This window comes from Myripristis murdjan, chromosome 17, assembly GCF_902150065.1.
Source record: "Myripristis murdjan chromosome 17, fMyrMur1.1, whole genome shotgun sequence".
In the NCBI taxonomy this organism is placed as follows: domain Eukaryota; kingdom Metazoa; phylum Chordata; class Actinopteri; order Holocentriformes; family Holocentridae; genus Myripristis; species Myripristis murdjan.
In genome coordinates this window covers 8,973,745-8,996,609 of record NC_043996.1, presented here as the reverse complement: position 1 = coordinate 8,996,609, position 22,865 = coordinate 8,973,745, and the positions used below count along the sequence as shown (strand labels likewise).

At 40.3% G+C, this 22,865-nt stretch overlaps 1 protein-coding gene across 1 annotated transcript in view; it reads right to left on the bottom strand.

The window, feature by feature from the left end:
* The window catches only part of brinp2 (bone morphogenetic protein/retinoic acid inducible neural-specific 2), a 129,033-nt gene that overhangs the window by 41,546 nt on the left and 64,622 nt on the right, over positions 1 to 22,865 (bottom strand). Inside the window, exon 5 of the mRNA XM_030074545.1 lies at positions 14,885 to 15,121. Coding sequence (XP_029930405.1) covers positions 14,885 to 15,121 — 237 coding nt within the window. The remainder of the gene's footprint in view (positions 1 to 14,884; positions 15,122 to 22,865) is intronic.

Genomic DNA, 22,865 nt, shown 5'->3' with positions numbered 1-22,865 from the left:
AAAACAGGGGGGAAAAGGCCAGACTACAGTGTTCTTGTTTTGCTGTGAGTCCAGGTGTAGCTTTATCCAAGGCAAACTGACACTGAAATTCTTGAGCACATTTTCCCCACACGAAAGGATTAACATAAAGGAGACGTGACTAGAAACAGTAGCATTATTCTGGCAGTGAGAGTATAGCTGTGTATGTCAGCATGGTGGATGAGTGGATACATTTACCTTCAATTGCAGCACCCCAAGTTGTAATTCATATCAAGAAATCATCTACAATAAAGTCAAGATTTTTAGCAAAATCTGATCCTTAACCTTAAGATAATGTTTTCTTGTGATGAAGAGGTGGAAATGGCTTATCCAACTGTTATGTAATCCAGTTTGTGGTGGAGGAACATCATGTTCACATGAGTTTTATCCAGAGTTTCTGCACTTTTTTTCTGCAATTTTTTATGTGACTTTTGTCAAGTGAAATAGCTGATTGTCCCTGTTGCCCTCCCCCTTGGAGTATGGCACGACATTATAGATCCTCTGCAAAGTACACACACACACACACACACACACACACACACACACACACACACACACACACCCCTCAATCCTCCATTAACAGGCCCTTCAAAGCAGTTACTCTCCTGCTGCTTCCTGTCCCAGCTGTGAGACAGTGACTAGCAGCAGTTTTGGAGGTTTTAAAAAGCAAGAAGAGGATTTAAAACAAGCGAAGCAAAGGACAAGAGAGAAACAGTGAACAACCAGGAAAAGGAAACTCAGCCATGATCTTAATTGGCTCCTGGCTGGCTGGCTGGCTGGCTGGCTGTCGGTCTGAGATCACACCAGTATGATTCATCAGTACCACAAGAATCAAAAGAAAAGTCAACAGAGGAGTGAAAATAAACAACACATGGCCATGTAAATAAAGGGTCTTATGAGATGTGGATATTACAAGGAGAGTGCAGAGTAAAGGAAAAAAAAATACAATTGCTTTCTTCTCAAATATGCTAGTTTTATACTGGCAGACCTAATTATGTGTGGGCAAACAGTGGAGCATCTGGTTATTATCTGCATAAAGAGATAGTAAAGCAACTGGTACATGTGCGCTGTGTACTGTGTGGCTGTCACTCAAACAGGAGAGCGCCTTAGTAACAGTTGCCTGTCCTGTATAGGAGCCATGAAAGCACAATATTTTACGTCATAATAAATTGTTGTTTTGTGGCTGGAAAATGAGACATATGGTTTCGGTCATAGAGGACAGTTTTTTGTCTTTAATTCCCCAAAAAGAGAAAATAAGACACATTTTAAATGCATCTTGTACAATAGAACAGATTTGCGAGATACATGTTAGTACCGCATCATTTTCATGCATGTATTCCAACTGAGTCTGTATGGCATCATTGCATCTGAGACCTCCTCTATGAGACCTCAGTCTTTCCAAGAAAAGATCCAGCGTCTGACAGAATCACTATTTCTCTTTGCCATTATAGGCTTTGCAGTCCATGGAAAGTATAAATGACTTGGTTCTGATAATGAGGCCTATTATAAGAATATCAAAAAAGGATGGAAATTAAATTATACTACCCTTCAACACACCCTTTCACTTAAGTATAAAATAGCTTTTAACCCACCTGGGTATCGTCTGCTCTCTTTCAATCAGTAATGGCAAGTGTTCCATCGTGATCTGTGATGCAATTCTCCAGTCACCCAAGCCTGGCAGTATAAGGCACCTAATCTTTTACTACTCAGAGGCTGAATAACATCATGATGGGGCGAGGGTGACCTTCAATGAAGGCTTCATGAAATCCATTAGAACTGAATTAATGTTTGAAGGGTGTGCGCGGGTGCAAGTGTGTGTGTGTGTGTGTGTGTGTGTGTGTGTGTGTGTGTGTGTGCGCGTGTGTGTGTGTGTGTGTGTGTGTTCGCACATTTATTAAATTGATCACTCATAGGTTTGTATGGCCACTTGAGTCTGGTGTCCAAATTGCCATCTTAATTATAATAATTAAGATTATTATCATAATTATTCCTGTAGTCCCTGGCTAAAACCAGGTTGGCTGAAACCCATTATTGACTATGACTAGTTCACATGTTATGTATAATAATCCACTCAGGGCTAATGTGATGATACACAGCTGCACTTGTCCATTGACCATCCTGCTCCGCTGTTTTGTTACTATTCAAAGTGGGATGTCAAGTTTTATTATTGTCTTATTATTTCCACTATTATTATGACTATTTTTGTCTTTGGCTCACGTCTGTGACCAAAACACAGCCGTGATGTTATTTATTATTACACATAGGCCTTGAGCGTTCTATTGGTTTTATTTCCAAGTTTGCAGCAACAATATTGTTTTTATCTAAAATAAAACACTGAGAGTGAAGTAAAAGTAAAGTGGTGATTACCATTTTTAATGATGCTCAGTGAAAAAGTAGTTCCTCAACTGGGAACTCTTAGACAACTGTTAGAGCGGTTCAGGGCCATGGTGTCTGGCTTGTGGTGGCCACCTCAGTTCTTCATTCTCTAGTTCACTGAACTCATCCTCTGTGACCAGAATGAGGTGAGGAGTTGAATCAGGAATGGCTGCATTTTTGGCACATTGCCATTGGATATTTGTTTTTTTTTTCCATCTTAAAACTTATAACCCAAATCAAAAGTTATATTTGGGAACACATCCTTTGGTAGCCACATGGAAAATGTTAATCAGCTTAACAAGAGCAAAATCACCTGTTAGTTACAATCAGTTGTTACCTTGACAGCTGTTGTACTGGAATAATACAGATTAAATGATGGTTTCATAGAAGTGGATTTTATCTTCTAGTGCTTTCTAAATCCATACTGATGAGAGGGGAGTGCGCTCACTCTGGATTTCAAGCATCTTCGAGAAACGTGGCAGGAAATAGACACTGTAGGGCAGATGGTTGTTAAAGGATATTTGGGCCCCAGCCTTACAATTCTTAGGCCGTTCAAAATGACTCCAATTTCTTGTATAGCTTTATGCGGGACCACCTTCCTAAGCCTGAGCTGAATCACCTTTTGAACAATTCATCTTAAACCCCTTCTTTATGCTCTCCTCTCTCTTTCATCTACCTCGCCCCTTTGTGAGTGAAGTGGAATTTAACAGGTGGAACTGATAAGGGATCAGAGAGCTTTCACCTGGATTCACCTGATCACCTGGTCTATTTCTGGAAAAGAGCCAGCGGTCCTAATTTTGTTCAGTCAGTATAACCCTTTCACCAGACTAATTCGCTGTCATTCCAAATGAACAGACCTAGCACCATTTTCTGTCTGTGTGTCTTGTGCTTTCTGGTGGCTCAAAAAGTTATGTCTTCAAAAGTAGGAGAACAACACTCACATTTTTGGGGCCACACAATATCTGAAATAATATATACCTTCAGCCTCTAGTCAGATACAGGTGTTTCACATTTGCATTAAGTAGAATATATAGACTTTCAACATGGGATGTACATTGAAAAATACATCATATAAAGCCTCATCAGTTGGACAAGTATTATGCAGCAATCGTATAAATTCTAACTACATGCAACCACAAAACAACGGTTCCTTCTTTTTTTTTTAAAGATTATTTTTTCAGCATTTCTGCTTTATTTGACAGTCACAGTAGAGACAGACAGGAAAGGCGGGGGAGAGAGAGGGGATGACGTGCAGCAAAGGACCTGAGGTCGGATTCAAACCCTGGTCGCTGCGATCGGGACTAAGCTCCGGTACATAGTGCGCGCTCTTTGCCGGTGAGCCACCGGTGCGCCCCAAAACAATGGTTCCTTCTTTTCGAGGTGCAGCAATTTGTGATGGCATGATCTAGACTTCTACACTGGCGGTTATGATTTTTTTATTTGACTTTTTTTTTCTATATTACAGATTAGTCCGCATGAGTTTGGCCTCTGGTCAAATCTCAGTGAGCTGTTTACCCCTGGGTTTCATGCCTTTGGGCAAAGTACAGCACTTCTGCTGGATTTACAGGGAGAATCTCCAACAGCCAACCCTAATACAATATAATCCTCCCCCGTCTCTCCGCCAAAAAAAAAAAAAAGAAAAGAAAAAAAAGCCTTAAAAAGCACATTCTGAATATTTCCCAAGATAGCATTCAGTCTGTGTAGTGGAGAATGCTAATTTTAATGAGTGAAAAAACAAAACCCGTTTGTTTTGTTTTGATGTTTGTTTGGGTGCTGCTATTATCAGCGTGTCAAAATCTTCATCATGTCAGAATGTGCAGACATGCAGAGGCACTGTTACCATCCCTAAAACGACATGTCAGATGAGTGACGGTGAAATGCCGTCTAAAGGCTTCATCCACAGAACTAAATCTGCATGGGACTGTCATCTATGAAGTCACACTCCGATGGGTCTACTGAAAATGTCGTGATATGGTTGATGTCATGCTTCACAATTTGGCAGGCAGATTACACCCTCTAATCTAGCTCCTAGTCCAGGCTCAAATCTCAAGTCCAACTACTTGCGCGTGTTTGCTTTCATTTAAGAGAGGCTATGAGACACAATGATGACAGCAGCGGCAGCACAAGGCGAGCGTGATGTCAGAAAGACTTCTTTGGGGAGTTCTGCTCTGAGAGGGAGAGACAGAAGCACACACTGAGAAGACAAAGCATAAAAGAAACAAAGAAAGAAGCAAATAAAACAGACAAACAAAGAATGAGGCAGCAAACATGATTGTCTGTGCCAAACGCGGCCCTCCTGTGAAATAAATGTGAAAAAAATGACAAGGTTAGAGGAAGCGGTGCCAAATCTTGAGCAGAAATGAAATCCATCTCTGGGAGTAAAAAAAAAAAAAAAAAACAGGGGCCTCCTCCTTTTGTTCTTTTCAAAAATCCAGGAAGTACATGCACTACATCTACACAGTCAGACCGCAATAAAGGCGGAAATGGGCAGAGATTCAAAGCAGCAGGGTCCTGATATCGTTGAGTGGAATCCACGCCAGGACTATTTGTAGGTGGTACTGAGTATCAAACAGTTCCCTGTTAGCTTGCAGGCATGCTTTTTAATTAACATAATGGAAGCACAGAGACAATTAAATGATTTGTACTGCATGCAGGAAGGGAGGGCGATATAATGGAGGGTAGAGAAAGGCGAGAAAACTGTTAGAAGATGTGAAAAGAGAGGATTTACTATTTATGGCCGACATTTATGGGTTCGTCCGTGATCTATGGCTGCCTCTTGTAACAAGATGATGAATAACTAATAGTCTCTGTCAAGAGATGTGAAAACACCAGCGAGGACGGGGAACACATGCACCTGGCACGGCTATCCAAGTGTAAATACACATTTTTTATCCACCCAATATCACAAGCAGGTCATACTGTTGGCTTCCCTGAACAAGTCAAAGTCAAACAAGTTCCTCCACAACATCACGACCTAACAAAAGGGGTCACTCAAACAGCCATTACTAAAGGCATTCAAACACACCCACAGGGATTCCCTCTGCAAGCTGTAAGCCGCTAAAAGGGGTTTTGAAAAGACACCCTTGGGTGCCGCCTCCATTAAAGCCAAACAAACAATCGGTGCATATTGTGATCTGCTGACAGAAGAATCTTAACTGTAAACTGAACAGTTACAATGGCACTGCAGTATCATTAGAAACCATGCTCTACTTTCATACACAATTTAATTGAAAAACAAGGCCTTGCAATATATGAATGTCATCCAAGTCTTGCAACTGTGTGTGGTCGGGTTTTGGACCCAGAGGGTAAGACTGTAGATATTTGCAGGATGAAAGAGGTGGAAATCTGCCTCTCATACACATTCAAATATACTAGATTTGGTATCTGCAGGGTCTATGGAGGAGCCCTGCTGTTCCCCTCAATTTATTTAGCAGTGTGTGTGTGGGAGCAATATTATCTTTGAACATGGGAACACTGAGAAGGAACTGCATTTGCCCCATAGAATGAATTTGGTCCTGTAAAACGAGCTCAAATGCCGTGGTTTTTATGAAATAATGCAAAGCAATAATCAGACCTAATAACTTCCAGTGGGTGGCTGCTCGTCCCATTACAGAAACACCACCACATTCAGTGGCTGACAGACATCAAGGATGGAAGGTTAAATGTCCATCTATCCCTGTTGGCGAGATTTGACTTGCAAACACGGTTCCTCTTTGCTGGTGTAATGAGCTTGTCTTGTCTTTTGTGTGACCATTAAGCTGAGGAAAGACACTTACCTTTGCTTTGACATATAAATGAACACATTATTTATTTATTTATTTTCATGTCATACCATCTAAATGGCCCATCCCACACTGGATTACATAACCTACCATTACAACAATATAAGACAAAGGTCACTTAGCATATGAAATACATATGAAATACTATTAAAATATGTCATGTAATATGTCATATATTACATGACATATTTTCTTGCTTTATCCAAATATTCTGCAAAGGCAAATGCCTCCTCTTCAAACAAGTCTTCCATTGAAAAAATAATTAAGATCTTCCCTATTAATCTTACTAAACAAGCACTTCCTCAAATTTATAATACAAAAGGACAAAATAAACAAAAAATCATTTCATTTAACTCACGTAAGTGGCAAAGTTTACCCATTTCATACTAAAATACCATCCTGTTGCCACTTGTAAAGGCAATATTTGAAGTGAGTCCTTGTTGTATTTCTGTTATTTTGTATGCCTATTCTATTCTCTGTCCTTGAGTTTGGGAAATTCTGGTTTTCAGAGGTAAATAGCCATGCTATCGCAGCGCAGGTGACACAATACTACACAGGCTGGGGGAAACCGGGGATGGCCAGTTTTCACATGAGGAGCTATGATTGTGGTTATGATTACTGCACCAATAGCAAACTCAACATCATCCAAAACAATGGGCTGGATTATTAGATCAATTAGACCACTGTTGCATCAGTTGTGGGCGACAATGTGAGGAATGGGATTCTTGGCCACCACACATCTTGTAGAGCGAGGAATTAGTATTGCTAATGAGGTCAATCATACGTAAAACATGAGAAGGGCCTTCACTGTAATTTAGATTCAATTCCCTGCTCCAAGGGTGGGCAGGAAGGAGCGCTAACTTCCCACTGTGAGAGAGAGAGAAGGAGAAAAGGAGAGAGAGAGGGAGAGATGGTGAGGTTATGGTTATGGGGTGCAACTTTCCCAGACGTATTCTTATAAAAGTGGCTTTCATACCATCTCATGCTGTTTTTTTTTTGTTTTTTGTTGTTTTTTTTTACTATTAACATGGACTGATCCACTATGAGAACAATGTTTAACTCCGATTGCACACCTTTGTCTGTCATTCAGATGGAATATTTCTGTGATTCATATGAATTCAGACTTTGTTGTCTATGGCATTAATAATGAATGGGATTATGAGCCTGAAAATTATACTTGGTACCTTTTAATTAATGTGGAGACAATTAATTATGTTAAGATCAAGATAGAAAGGTCATTTTTCTTGGTACTGATAGATGTATAATAAAAGAAAAAAAAAAGAATGAGATGTTAAGCATTCATCTCTATGCAAGTACACCTGTGTAGCTAATATCACAGAGGCTCTTTAATCACAGAGGGAGAGAGAGAGAGAGAGAGAGAGAGAGAGAGAGAGAGAGAGAGAGAGAGAAAGCATGCCCACATATAATGACTATAGGTGAGTTAAAATAATTTTTACAGTAACTCTGACAACTGACACATGGATTGTGCAAGAAGGGGCGCATTATGTGGGCAGTGGCAAACAAGTGCTCAGGCCACAGACTAGCTCTGTTTTCCACTTTCATAAAATCAAAGGTGTGATGCTTCAAAGTGCATCTTATTCACACTCTCCCGGGCCATTTTGCTGCTCCAAAAAAGTGCATGCACTGCTAGTTAGGCCAGAGTAGAGAGTGTGACGCTCTCTCTCTCTCTCTCTCTCTCTCTCTCTCTCTCTCTCTCTCTCTCTCTCTCTCTCTCTCTCTCTCTGTGTGTGTGCGTGTGTGTGTGTGTGTAGCTAGCTTTGTTCCTTCGTTTGCAAATAGTGAGTGTCTGAGGTTTGAGGGTATGATTCTCCTCTTTTTTTGTCTCACACACAAAATCATTTGCTGTCTCCCTTGTCCTCTGAAACTCTCTTTCTGTGTCTCACAGATGCACGCACACACATACACACACACACACACACACACACAATCCTCCCAGTTGTTTTCTCCTCGCCACAATAAATTTATCAACCCATCCCAGCAGACGAGATGCAGCCCAACCTCCAAGGCACTTCAAGCCAAAAACTGTGTGTGTGTACGTGTGTGTGTGTGCGTGTGTGTGTGTGTGTGTGTGTTGGGAGTGGAGGAGTGGATAGAAAGAGAGAAATTATGCGAGAGAGGGGGACAGAAAAAGACAGAGAGTGCAAGAGAGGGAGAGACTGTGACTGCTAATGTAAAGCTCTGAAAGTCAAACAGTATTTGCCATGTAGATTGCCCTCCTCACATCTCACTGCATTCATTTTTCATCTAAACTTGCTTTGTGTGGGGTCTGTGCAAGTGTATGGATGTGTATGTGGACTGCATGTTTGAAGGTAAAACTTTGATGATTTCCCTGTGGGTAAATTGGGTATATGTCTGTAGGTATACAGTCTATGCCTGTCAGTGCATGTACAGGCCTGTCCTTGTGTCTGTGTGTATGACAAATTGTATACGCCTTTTATGATATGTTTAGCTCATTACTCAAACACAAGAGCCTCCGCAAGCACTAAAGGGCCTCATTTTTATGACAAACAACGCAAAGTTAGGCTTCTAACAAAAACGATAACGTCAGCGGAACAAGAAAAGTCGTGCAATTACGCAAGCCTCACTCTCCTCTTTTCAATACTCTGTCAGAGAGGTTACATCTTTGTAAAGATTTAATATGCAGCAAAAAAAAGCCACGTTGCAAAGTCAGGCGCTGTTGAAATGAGGCTAAGTGAATGCACAGAAATGCTGTTTACCTCCGTAATGTCACTCACTAAGCACTTTCTGTATAAATGGCAGCACGCACAGAATTACATGAGCTCTGTGGGGGAAACTATACAATACGCCCACAAAGTTCAAGAGAAGCTGCCAGAAACCTGTCTCCAATTAAATCGCTCCTCGCCACCTTCCAAGTCATTAAGAAGTAACTGTTGGTGTGTTGAGTTGCAGAGAAAATGGCTCTTGCCAATTTAGGAAGTGACGCCTGAGTTATTCTGCATCATTGCCGCCATTACATGACGCACCTGTGTCTCGCTCCCCATGATGAATAGTTCTCATAAAACAGCCCGGCTTGGTGGAAGTGAATTTAACAAGAGTGAGATTGTACACCTGATGGGGGCTCCGACCTCATGGCTCAGGTTTCACACTCACGGTTCCCGTCTCAGTCTTGAGCTCATACTTGCACGTCACCGTATAATATCTAATAATGCATTGATCTTTATAATTCTAAATTTAATACACAGCAAAAAATATGTATCTTGAAAGGAGATTACAGGGCCACTTATAACCTAAGCCTAAGCTCCTGTTCTTTTATTGTAAAAAGAATTTTAGAGATTGAATAACTTCTGAGGAAACTGAAATCCCATGCAACTTTCCCTTAATTATTAACTCTCATAAAACAGCTTAGCTAAAAATGAACAGAACTGCTGTGAAGTTATGTCCCCTATTCTACAGTCATAATGAGGTCTATTCTCTGTTCCCTCATAAAAATATTACATAGTGCCAGAAAATTATTAAATTCTCCAATATTACAACTGCTACTTGTAGTGTCAGTACTGCAACTACAATGACTGCCACTGCAACTTCCAGTACTACTAATAATAACAAAACAATTTACCCTGCAGAGCCACAATACACAGTTATATTGCTGCTTCTAATAAATTCTGTAGATAAAATCTGTGACCTCTGATTATTAGGGTTATTGCGCTTGACAATCAAAATATGGAATCAAAGTATGGAAACAAGGCAAATTTCAGACAACAAGGCTCACAATGTTATTTTTATACGTCATGGGCAGCATCCCACAATATTACATCTCAACCATGTATTGTGATCAGGAGGCTTTTTGTCTCCCCTCAGTTGCTCCTCCCATTTTAAACTAAACTAGAGAAAAAGAAGAAAAACAAGACTAGGTCAAAGCTGAACAATGTATGTATGTTTGGATTGCACACTTGCTTTGGCAATGTAAATGTCTATAGTGTTGTGCATGAATGTGCTCAATGAACAGCATTCATTGAATGTGCTGATGTTATTGGTGAATTAGTGATGGTTGATGGGTAGGAGGAGGTTCTTCTGAAAAAGAATAGTTCAGTGCAGCTTGTTAAAAAAGCAGAAATTAACATGAACTAGTTCATTTTGGGACTTTGAACTTTCCAAAATTCAAAATTGTGGGCTGTGAATGTGAGTTTAATTTTAATCTGTGCAGACTGAACTTTGAGCTAGTTCTTGTGAAGTGTGGACTTGCACAACACTGAAAGTCTGTGTCCCTTGCCAATATAGCCCCTTTGAACAGAACTGAACTGAACTGAATTGTAACTGAAGAGGAGTTGCTAATTATGGTAATGTGCAATTCCCATAGGCTACCATAATTACTACAGTGGCAGCGTGACTACATCTAAAGCAACTGTTTTAACCTCGGTTCCATGAACAGCAACTGTCCTGACAGCAGTTTTCCATCCCTGATTATTTATACAGTTAAATAGTGCAAAATTATTTTTATAGGAAATAATTACTGAGGTCTAGACCCACAGCACACCTCGGACCACCGAATATTTTGAAAGAGCAGCAGCCAATGGGGGAACTCCAACAATCGACCGACCAATCGTGTACCTTCATCAGTCAATCAATGACTCAGTGATTCAATGACGGACATTTGCATTTGTAAGTCTGGCCCACCTGTTGCGGTCCGGCCAAAAAAGAAACACTTGAGAGCAAAGGCAATAAAAAGCTGGCCGACACACTCCAAAAGCAGTGCCCATCAGCTTCAGTTTTGAATGTCACCCTGGACTGTCATTTATTGAAGCAGTTTGAGTGTTCTGATTTTGACTGCCTTTACTCCCACTTAACAACTGCCAGACTTCCCTCTCGTTTCTACAGCACTAAATAAAATCAAAGAAACTGCACCTTCACTCACAAGTTGAAGACAACAGGACCAGAGTTAGGGACAACTTATGCATTACAGTTCTATTTGATTATTCAGTATGTCACTACAGTGTTTTACATATTGGGTTACATGTATAATATTGCTTCACTAATGAACATTATAAATTGTATTGTAATTAAGTGAAAGTAAGTTGCGTCACAGGGTATTATGAATGCCATCATGAATGCATTTACTATACTTGTACGCAGCTATATCTACAGATTCTGAACATTCTTACACAACTTCAGAGATGTAAGCTTTATATAAAGCGTTACTAAAAATTCTACTAACCCAAAAACCGCATATAGCTTGGGGAGCCATAAATCATCGCCATTCCCCTTGCTACATCTCTCACTGGAACTGAAACCATCTCATACCATGAAATCATTGTCCAGATGTCCAGGCCAGGCATTACCCTTATTTAATACAGTAAGAAGATCATAGTGTAACACTTAGGTCAGAAGCACATCAAGGAATTGATCACTTATTTCAGATGGGTATACAGTCCCACATGATACATGGATTGAAGTTGTATGCATGGGCACCACGGATAACCTACAGATCAGGCTGGCCAGGTTATAAAAATTAACATCCTGATTAATATTGGATGGGTTGGGGGTAGGTGAAATAATGCACCATTAATGAGGAAAGTATTAATTACACTCCCTAAAATGTGAGCACATTTCCAGCTTCATTTTTCATCAAGCAGGAAATAGCAAACTAGAGTCTTTAAAGTAAATTGATAAAGAAAACACTCATGTATCAATACAACACACAATAAAGAAATAGCAGGTGGATAATTTATACCTGCATGCAGATTCAGATGATGTCAGAGCCTATCTGTGAATCATTAACATGCAGTTATATTTGGCAGACAAGGCTCCACAAAGAAACCTAGCAGCATAAGGAATTCCACTGGGAGTCATAATCCCACCAAAACAATTGGTTGCTCCCAGCTAATGATGATGCAGGGAGCACATTAGGCCCCTTAAACAACAGAGCCCTTGCTGATATACCATCATATAAATGCCTAACCTATGCAAGAGGCATTCTGCAGTTTCCCTTGAATATTAGCAGCCTTTTACCTTTGATGTAGCTGAGCAGTTTGCTGGCTACTGTCAAGCAGACATTCAACATTTTTCATGTATTACTTCTTCTGTTTTTTTTTTTTTTTAATATGCTGCTCATAACGTCTTTTAAGGCTTGACGAATATAATGCTCATATACAAGCACACCAGCATCCCATATATTTTAAGACTGCTCTGATGCAAAATGAATCCGCAGTATACAGGACAGAGCACAGGAGGCAGTGTTGTGGGCTAGCCAAGCATAGCCAAATTGTGACAGTCAGGGCCAGATGGTTTCATGAATGAAAAATAATATGACCTCAAAGTCAGTTGTGGGCATTAAGTGAACCAGGATCCCGACATGGCTTTTCCTACATCTGTGATGAATCGTGCCTCATCTTTGGCTGCATATGTACGCCACAGCAGGGAATATCTCATAGAGGAGAAAGGACAAAGACATAATCTGTTTGAGCCATAAGAGCAGAAATTCCTTTTCTGTCTCAATCAGCTTTAGAATGCTAAAGGTGGGTGGTAAAGAAGGATGCAAAATCACGCTTAGATCAGAAGACCTCTGTGAGTGGTGAATTCCCCTCACATAAGAAAGCCATAGAGAGCAACGAGAAATCCAGCAGTGAGTCTACAAATGGAGAAGAGAGCCTCAGATGTAGCTTAGGAAACAGTTTGTGAATTTAAGGCACAGTGAAAGGGAGACGTTGTCTTTATTTTCTCAAATCCAGGGAAAATAAGTTGAATTGAAGGGTTATCTAGTAAGCTGCAAACTGATGGAACTGTGATGGAGTTGAAACTGAATCCCTACCACTAGACGTTTGATAGAATGAGGCTGTACGTTCTGACATGTAAAACTGTGCAGTATGAAGGCACAAGCCATAGAAATATTAACAGGAAAAAGAGTTGTAGCAACGGCTGCAGAAGGGGAGAATAGTAAGTACTGAGTCATACGCATTGATGCATATTTTTGCCAGACACATTTTCATATCGTATGATGCTGAGGACAGGTAATATCACAGAATTGTTCATCTGAGATCATCTGACTGAATGCAGGGCACTCCAGGCTAGATGGGGCGGTATTGGGCATGGTTGTCTGAACTCCTGATATTTAAAACAAGATAAGGCATCAGCTAACCTGTTATCTAATCCTGAAATATGAGCTGAGGCCAGTGAGGCATCATTGCACTGTATGCTGGCAAGGAAATCCCGGGGGGAAAAAGCAGGTCGAAGAGTTGAGTCAGGGCTGGAGCAATTCTCCAGATCTTTCATGTGGCCATCCATTTGCTAAAGGGAACAGTGGATTTTTTGGAAGGCAGCAAGGACCTGGTCAGCAGTGGGTCAGCTTAAGGCTCTAGAGAGACAGTGGGACCTTTTCTTGGATGGAGTCCTGGGATCAGGAGTAATGCCTGATGTGGCTGACTTTTGAAACTCCAGAATATTTTCTACACAGAACTGAAAAGCTTTTGGTGGTTAATACCCAAGGCAGATGGGCCATTTTTCCTGTTTGGGCTATCTAATATCTCGTACACTGGCCATTCCTTGATATCAGGATTTGCCCTCTTGACTGCTGAATGGGAGCTCCCACAACAAGACGGGGGAGCGAAGAGGACGCAGGGACATCACCGCTAACTTCAGTCTCAATGCTGGCAGCAGGGCAAGGGTGCTTGAATTGATTCTTAGGACTGAGGACATCTTTTTCACACTTAACATGTATTTACGGCTAAGAATGGATTTAGTTAACTGGAAATTTAAAAATACTGACAAAGGACATCTCACCAAAAATGCCCTTTATCTCATTTGCATCTGATTGCAACAGTTTGATAGCCAGACTTCCACTCACTCTGTGTAAAGCATTCTTATACACTACAGTACTCCAAGTGAAAGTAAAACTCAGATAAATAATGGTCATTTATATTTATTTACTTTTTTTTTTTTTTTTTTTTAATTTTTACTGTCTGAGCAGTTTACCGTATTAGTTCATGAAGTTCTTTCAGTCATCTTTGCTTCTTGTTTGGTGTGCTACAATTATCTGTAGTCTCCCAAACATTTTATGACCACCCTTGGCAAAGATGAACCAATCAACCACCTTACATGACTTTTTCAAACCTTGGGTGAAATGTCTTCCACCCTCCCAACAGAATTTCATTCAGTATATTGAGTTTTCCACCTAATTATTAACATGTTTTTACACTAACACAATAGTGCACATGACTCCATAGAATGTTTGTTGAAGCTAGTTTAGGTCCCTGTGCTCTTGCTTAATTAAACAGAAAGCTCATTTTGCAGAACCCCATTATTAACAAGTCTTCTGCCTCATTACTAGCATTACTGACAATAACTATACCAACCCATACTAGACTCCATAAATTCTGTGTTGAGGATGCTATGGGTCTTTTTGCGTCTGATAAAGACTGGGGCACATACCACTGTGGCTAAGTTTAAGTTGATTTCGGCTTGGGCCCTTTGCTGCATGACAATCCCTCTCTCTGCCCTGTATTCCCTGTCTCGCTCTGCTCTACCTATCTAATAAAGCAGAAATGCCCACAAAAAAAAAAAAGAACAGACACTACACTAAAATCTCATTCAACACAACCTCATTACCAGCCATGCTCCTACCTCATTACAGCTGGTCTAAGTCTCTTTGCTGCTCTTCCAGACACCATAACTAAAATCTCATTCAACACTACCTCATTATCAGCGAGTTTAATAGCAGTCATTCCAATGCTTACCTGATTCCATGAATTCTTGGTTGAAGCTGCTCCAGGCCTCTTTGCTCTTCTTCAGGTTCTCCTCCATGACCTTGATGTCAGCAAAGGGACAGTTGCATTCTGGGAAGCGGGCTGAGCATCGGCACCAGCAGTCGTTGTTGCGGCAGAGCAGCTCACCCTCCGAGTTACACGCCACATAGCTGAGAGCTGCCTCCACAAAACGCCCACGGAGGAACTCTGGGAGGACATCTTGCAAACCTGGATGAACACAGCAAGGTATATTTATTCATTTTCAGTATTCAAGCATTTTAATCATTTTTTCAAAAGCTGGTACCACCTGCTTCCACATACTGAATCATTGTAAAGTTAGTTTTGATTTGTTGAAGTTCTTTGTATCAACATTACACAGACTTGTTTGAGGTGGTTCCACAAATTAAATCAAACAGCCTTGAAGGACATGTCATACAATTTCTAACTTTACTAAAAAATACTACTAAAAATATGATTGCTAGTAACAGTATAAGTCTTGGAAATGACTGGAACATAGACATTTTTGATTAGCCTAGGGGGTTAGGTTTCATTAATCACAATAATGATAGCCACTCTTGAAAAACTAGTTGTAAGTGGGAAGGAAAAAATGGCTGATGTTCATGCATTTTTCATATTTTACATACATTGATTTGCATCTGTAGTTCTTGACACGGGGGGGGGGGGGGCTATCTAATGCAATATAATTCAGCATGGAAAAGTAAATATAAGCACGCAGCTAAAACAAGAAAAATATGTTTTAAAGTTGTATAAAATAATAAAATAATAAGAATAATAAAAACATTATAGCTGTAGCTTATATATACTGTAGAATTGTTTAAATACGCCGTTGACTATGTCAGCATTTTAAGTATAGGAAAATGAGTATAGGAAAAATTGTCAACATTTGCTCTCTTTTCTCAAGAAGAACAAAGTATTATAATGAATACATACAATATAAGCAATACAAAAACATTAGGTGATGAAAAGTAACACTGCTGGCAAGGCTATAGGACTGCAGGACAAGAACTACGTAAATATGCAAGTTAACAAGCTTCTCTTTGCCTGTCATTAAGGCACAGTGGGCACACATTTCATTTATACAATACTGTGTCATTACACTGAGGCTGTGAAATGATTTCCTATTCACAAAGTCACCCCATGTTCCCTCAGGCTGCAGTATTGGGAATATGGGCATAATCTATTGCATTGATCAGTCTTGGGAACATATTAAAGAATTTCAATCCACTTAATTTGAAACAGTAAATTTTATTTATTACTTATAACTATAGTCAACTAAGCTGTCACGCCCTATTTTGTAGCCAGAGTGGGCAGACGACCTGGAAATGCTGCAAACATTTATTATATCTCTGATATAATAAATCATCTCTGAAAACAAAGTCACAGTCTCTAAACATCACTGCCCTCAGAGCAGCGTTCCTTTCTATCTCCTAATTCAGTGGTTTCTCCCTGTACTCTTCTTTTTATTACTAGTGTCATTTATTTGAATGCAGCGTTTTTGTTCATATTAGTTTTTGGAAATAAAATTGCTGCAATAAAAATAAAATTTATTAAAGTCCACATGTTTCTTGAGGAGTGGTGGTACCATTTTGTCTCCAGAGAGTTGACTGGTTAGGAGACTGCCTTTTTTCCTTTTTATAAGTTTCAATCAAAAAGCTGGAACACAACCTGCTCTGGAGTAGGTTAGGTGTTAGGAGTCACTATGTGACACATCCTGCTATAAAGTGAGCCATGGTTACCAACTATTCAGGGTAAAGCCCAAAGTCAGGTTGCCAACACAACATAAGACAAACCCCTGTTCAGTACGGAAGGCTGATGAGGCAAGAAAATACCACACCGTGTGTGATCTCTTAACACGGTATAAAAATACACATAGAGGTGATGCTTTAACCATGTCATCACACCTTCAGCCAGTGATGTTCCTTATACATTGCCATGTGAAGAAATACAAACATTAGAAACATCTCTGGCTGGAATGGTTGACAGAGCAATTATGTGAGGGCAAATTTTTATACTGTTTTAAGAGGCAATAAACGGTTGTTTTGACAAGCATTTTGCAAGATGGTTTTGATCCCATCTGCATTCCATAGTTCAGAAAAAGGCAATGAACCTTTTTAATTTAAAGGGTGGACAAACATCAGAAAGAAAGCTGTGAGACTTTTATGTGACAGCTGCAGTATCATGCATGTACCATTACTGAATGTTACACAGGGATATTGATGCTGACAACATGTCTTAACATGGCTGAGGTCATTATAACTGACTTGGGCAGACAGAAAACAGGCCTTCGACCGGCTGTCTCTCTGTTATGTGTGGGCTCTTGCCTGAAGAGAACAGTCTCTTAACCACTTTTCACATGGCTGTCTGTCTGACTTTAATTGGTCGAGAGACTTCATCTACATACCCGCTTGTATTTTCACGTGGACAAAAGGAATGGGTCGTCTTTCTTTTTCCAAAGCATCTCAGCTCAGAGTGTTTTCAGTGCCAGAAGGTAGGCGCGCATACATGGGGGGGATTGGATAAGCCTGCTGAAGGGCATTTTTTTCAGTTTTGGGCACTGTCAGTAGCAACTGTCACCTACTCTGCATCCATCCTAAACAACCTGCTGTGCCAACCTGCCATGTACAGGATGTTTCCTATCTACAAGTTTCATTATTTCCCCTCCCTGCTGTGTAATAGAGATCGTCAAATCATCTTCAAAGTAGCAGCCTATCACCAGGGCTATTGTTTTGCTTTATTGCAGGCAGAGATGCCATTAAATCTTTGCTATTTTTGTTTTAAAGACAGCCTAATTATGGTGGGTTTTTTTATTTTATTTTATTTTTTTATTTTTATTTTACTACATGATAGTGATGATTTTTCCTGCGCTGCATTTTTGTTCCTTCCTTCTCATCACTCTCACTACATGGAAATGTCACAGTTCCACTTTTAGTGCATTCATAACCATACAGTGTATGAACCCCATTCGCAAGCCACTGTGTGAAATTATGCTTGGTCACATAGTAGAAAATGAGTTTTTTCTTTCTTAAGAAAAAAAGACTTTTCTGTCAACAGCAGGATTACATAAGACTGCAGCATGGCGCCTCATGCTGCTCCTCTGAATCTGTCAGTCCACAGGTGTCTGTCTGTCTGTCTGTGTAATAATCATCAATTTGTTGTGTCAAAAGCTTCCTCTCCCCTCAGTTCACAATCTCAGCTTGGATGATTTTCAACAGCCAAGTCAATCCCGCTGTGCCCCACTATGAATATGCATGTCTTTTCTTTGGTATTTACTCTTTCAATGGCTTGGAAAGAGATGTAATTAGTCGCATTTTTCCCCTTCCATGCTTTGGCAGGTGCTTTTGGGTGTGTGTGTGTGCATGTGTGTGTGTGTGTGTGTGTGTGTGTGTGTGTGTGTGGTTGCGTGTGGTTGTGTGTGTGCGCGTGTATGCATGTGTGTGCGTGCCAGTAGCAAATCTGGCAGGGGTGCCTTCAATTTGGGAGACAGCTAAATAACACAGTTCTCATCACCGATCACTGTGCCACTTTCTCTGACTCTTTTCCATCTCTCTGCTTGTTGAACTGTCTTTCCGACTCCCCTCCTCCCCATTTTCCTCTCTCTCGTTGCTTTTTTCTTTCAGACTGTTCATCTCAAAAAGGAAGTACAAGTGGTAATTTGCTTGTTGGACTGCAACTTTTTACTTGTCAGAAATAACAGTTCCCATATTACATTTTCTCCGGTGGCTACTTCTGACTTGTCTTTTATTTGCCTCAATAAAGTAGAAGAGTGTAGAGGAGTGTAGAGGAGTGTTGATTGTGTTGACGTTGATTGTATCCTGAAGTTTATTTTGGTGCACTGAAGCCTTAGAACTTCCTGCTGAAAATAAAGCAATGGTCTGCTGCTGTTTTTAACACAAAACACACAAATTGGAAATGAGCAGCCTAGATTCTGTTGTTTATTTATTTTTACCTCAGTCAACAATAGAGAACAGCCCTTCATATTGGCAACACAAAAAGCAAAAGTAGATTAACTCTTAAATTAGTAAACAAGCCTAAAACTGACTTGCCTCCATGTTTACATAGTGATGTGATGACGATAAGTGTTTTTGGAAAAGTGTTAAAGAGGGAGTGAAAAAAACAGGCACCAAACACTTGTGGATTGAATGTGATTTGTTTGATTTGCCAAAGTGTGCTTCACCCTCTCATCTCCTCCTTGAGTTTTTTGGCAGTGCTCTAGCTCGGGGGTTTTCAAACATTTTCATGCTCTGGACCCCCAAGCTGATTCTCATGAAGCCTCAGACCCAACTTGAAGAGCTTTTGCCCTCAGGAGTCTGATATAAAAAGATATTTTGGTTTGTGTTAATTATGGGTTTGTCTGGGTGTCATGCTTCATAAATTCAAAAAGGTGAAAGTAAAATATTAAATAAAATAATCGCATGCACATACTTTTGCATCATAGCGATATGTAGTGAATTCCAGTGCAAATTCACCTCACTTCTTTCAAAAAAGTGATGATCGAGCATGCAAAACAAAAAAACAAAACAAAAAAAAAAAAAATACCAGCACATTGGTAATAATTATCTTCAAGAATAATAATAACTATTAGTATTTTCAATAATTATGTTCAATATTCAATAATATATTCAAGAACATTTGCACTACAAATACCACAAAATTATCAACAAATTACCCAAAAATTATTAACAAAAATCTATTAAAAAAGAAAGAAAGAAAGAAAGAAAGAAAATTTAGGTTGGACATTTAAATTCTATTTCTATTCTAGTCTTCATTTTGCTGAGGACCCCCTGGAAGACCCTTAGGGACACCCCGGGGTCCCTGAACCCCACTTTGAAAACTGCTGCTCTCGCTCCAGATCATTAAGGAAGTGAATGTCTGTCCTGATGTTAAAGCACATAATCACATTTAGAAATGGCCCTGGTAAAAACCTTGGATTATGACTCTTATGAGACCTGTGCTGATGGAGGGAGGGAAGGAAGTGAAAATGAGCACAACCTATAATTTACCATCGCTGCCGTTGGCTGCTCTCCCGGCTCATTTTCACCTCTGACATGCCTGTTGTCACTGCGGCAACATATAAACATTCAGCAAAACGTCTGTCTTCTCCATCATGCAACCCACATCTGTTAATTCAAAATGAATGAAAGTGCTCATTTTATTATGTCGCATAATGTTCCTTCGGTGGGTTTTAACCCCATTTGACATTTCATATCATTCAAAACCACACAAGGCCCAGAGATGCAATTAAGGCTATGAATGTTGCTGAGGTTGGGATGATACGGCGAGCTTGTCTGGATTGAAAGAAACCTTCAAGTGACAAGACTGTCTCTGAATTGTTAGATATAAATAACCTCTGAAAGGGGAATTAGCTAAAAGGGAAGCATATCCTTGAGCATCTGAAAAGAAGCTGAATGGGGGAGGCTTTTCACGAGCCAAGCAAGCAAATGAACACAGTGTTGCTGTTGGGTGAAACCTTGTACAGTATCTCCCAAATGTCAATTTTCCAAGAACTGTAAGAAAGAGACTTGATTTCACATTGACCACTGATGGATTTTTCAGTTTATCCAATGGGGCTGTAAAAGAGTTTTATAAGACCAAGAATAGTTTAATTTGAGCAGCCCAGGGAAAGACAAGCTACCCTTCAGCTGCAGTTATATATGACTATTTTCAGTGCAATTACGCTACTGAATTAAAAAAAAAAAAAAAAAAAAAAAAGGTTCCTAAGGTGATGAGAGCTGAACTGTTTGTGAATTGTTTGTCTATTCAACAGACATAGCTGTGAGCAAATGTGCTCTAAATAATCAAATAGACACTATTGGATTATTTAGAGCACATTTGCTCACTGCTTCTGGGTTAGGCGAGTAGATTTAATGAGTGTGATCACACTTTTTGCAAAATTAATTACAGTCTTTGTGCCCAGAGTTAATTTATCTGTTTATTACTAGTAGTATTCACATTAAAAATTAAAGCGTCACTCCTTTCCATGGACATTTTCCATGCCCTATTTGCCACTGTAGGTGAAAGCAGACAGGTTGCTCATAGCCAAACAAGGGTAGGCAACATAGAAAGCAGTGGCTATATTTAGTCATACCTTAATACCCCCTGTCCTATCTGAATATTCTCTGAAGACAAAGTGAAGAAAAAAAATAATAAGTCTCACAGCTCACATGCAGAAACAGAGGGGCATGTAGAAGGCAGAAAGTCAACTAGTCAACTCCTTTGATAAGGACAGATAACAAAAAATAATTTCTGAGGTGTGAAAATCCATGATTGAAGCAAACATTTCACTGTAATATACAGTATTTACTTCATTTTAGTAATTGATCCTGTTCAATAAAATGCAGAGATAATTTGTGGAGAAGAATGTTTTGATAGCGTCTAACTACAGAAGAGTAAATGTTCTCTGTACCTTCTTGATGAATAAACAGCTATAAATGTCAGAGATAATGTACCCCAGTTAAAAGCATGAGCAGCACCTGTGCTTTATCTAATTTTGCAAGTGCTGAGAACGCTCTGTCTTTTTCAATATAATTATCCAGCGCCGACTCTCCCATAAGCCGAAATACCAATAATAATTGCAGTAACTTTTGAAGATTCTTCATCTATTTTCAGGTGCCCTTTGGAGTCTGCCTTTCTTCCTGCCGTGATTTTGGAGCAAAACCTGTGGGTGTCTCCTGTTGATGGTGGCTTTTAGGGTCATTACCCATAAAGCCTTGCTTCCGTCCAGCCACAGATTTAGATTGCCCCAGTAGACCAGAAATCGCACAGCCACAGTTCTCTTGCTCTGTCTATCTCCAGCTGTGAGCAGGCTTTCCATTTTAGGCAATTTGAAGCTCTTAAGCCTCCCCCATGGTCAACACCCCTCGTTATCTGTGTGTGCGCGTGTGTATGTGTGTGTGTGTGTGTGTGTGTATGTGTGTCGGTGTCCAAGTGTGCTCTCTCCCTTTAAGCATTTCCTTTGGAGACTGTTGGGTCCACTCTATTGGAATGCTCTTTTGGCTGTAGGGGAGATGATGTTTGTCCCCTTGAACTGGGGCCCCATCGTCAGAGCCTCGGTAAGCCTTGGCGGCTACCCAGCCTCGATATACACACACTGGTGCAGATGCCAGTGGATCACAGTCTCTCTCTCTCTCTCTCTCTCTCTCTCTCTCTCTCTCTCTCACTCTCTATCTCTCTCTCTCTCACACACACACACACACTCTCTCTCTCTCTACTTATCCCCGTCTCCCTTTCTCTCAGTCCATCCATCCGTTCCTCTCCATCTCTCTGTCTTGGTTCTCAGTCTGTCAGTCTCCCATCTTCTCTCTCTCTCTCTCTCTCTCTCTCTCTCTCTCTTTTTTGTTGTCTGCTTTTCTGTGTCTGTTGTATGATACCAGAGCCATGTTTCCATCCAGCTGTCAAGCAAATTTTCCGCAAAAGTTTGAAACGTCGCAAAAAATAAAACGCAAATTTGATGCATTTCCATCAGCCGGCTGGAAGCGAATAAATTGGCTTCCTCGGTGTCGGAGAGAAAAACACCACATCCAACAACCGCCTGAAAACATGACGACTATTTCAGGAATTGATTAGCGCCAGGCAGGTTGTTGCTCCTTCATCGAATGTTTGCCATATTTCAAACTTTCACCGGAATACAAAATCAAAGAAATATGGTTGACAATATCCCAATGTGCTGGCTAACGACCATACCCGCCCAATATACACACACACACCACCACGACAACCTCCCCGCCACCCCACTCACACACGCTCATTATTGCGGCATCTTCATAATCACACTCATAATCACACACTACGTTCACGACACCATGGGTAGTGTTCAAATGCAAATGAGGCGTAGTTCCTTGACATGTTTTCATGAAGGCAGTTTAGTCTGTGTTTAGTTGTTTAGACCAGTTCAGTCACATTAAATTGGTGGTTTCTTCAAGAAAAGACACATACGGACCTGTTCATGCATCGC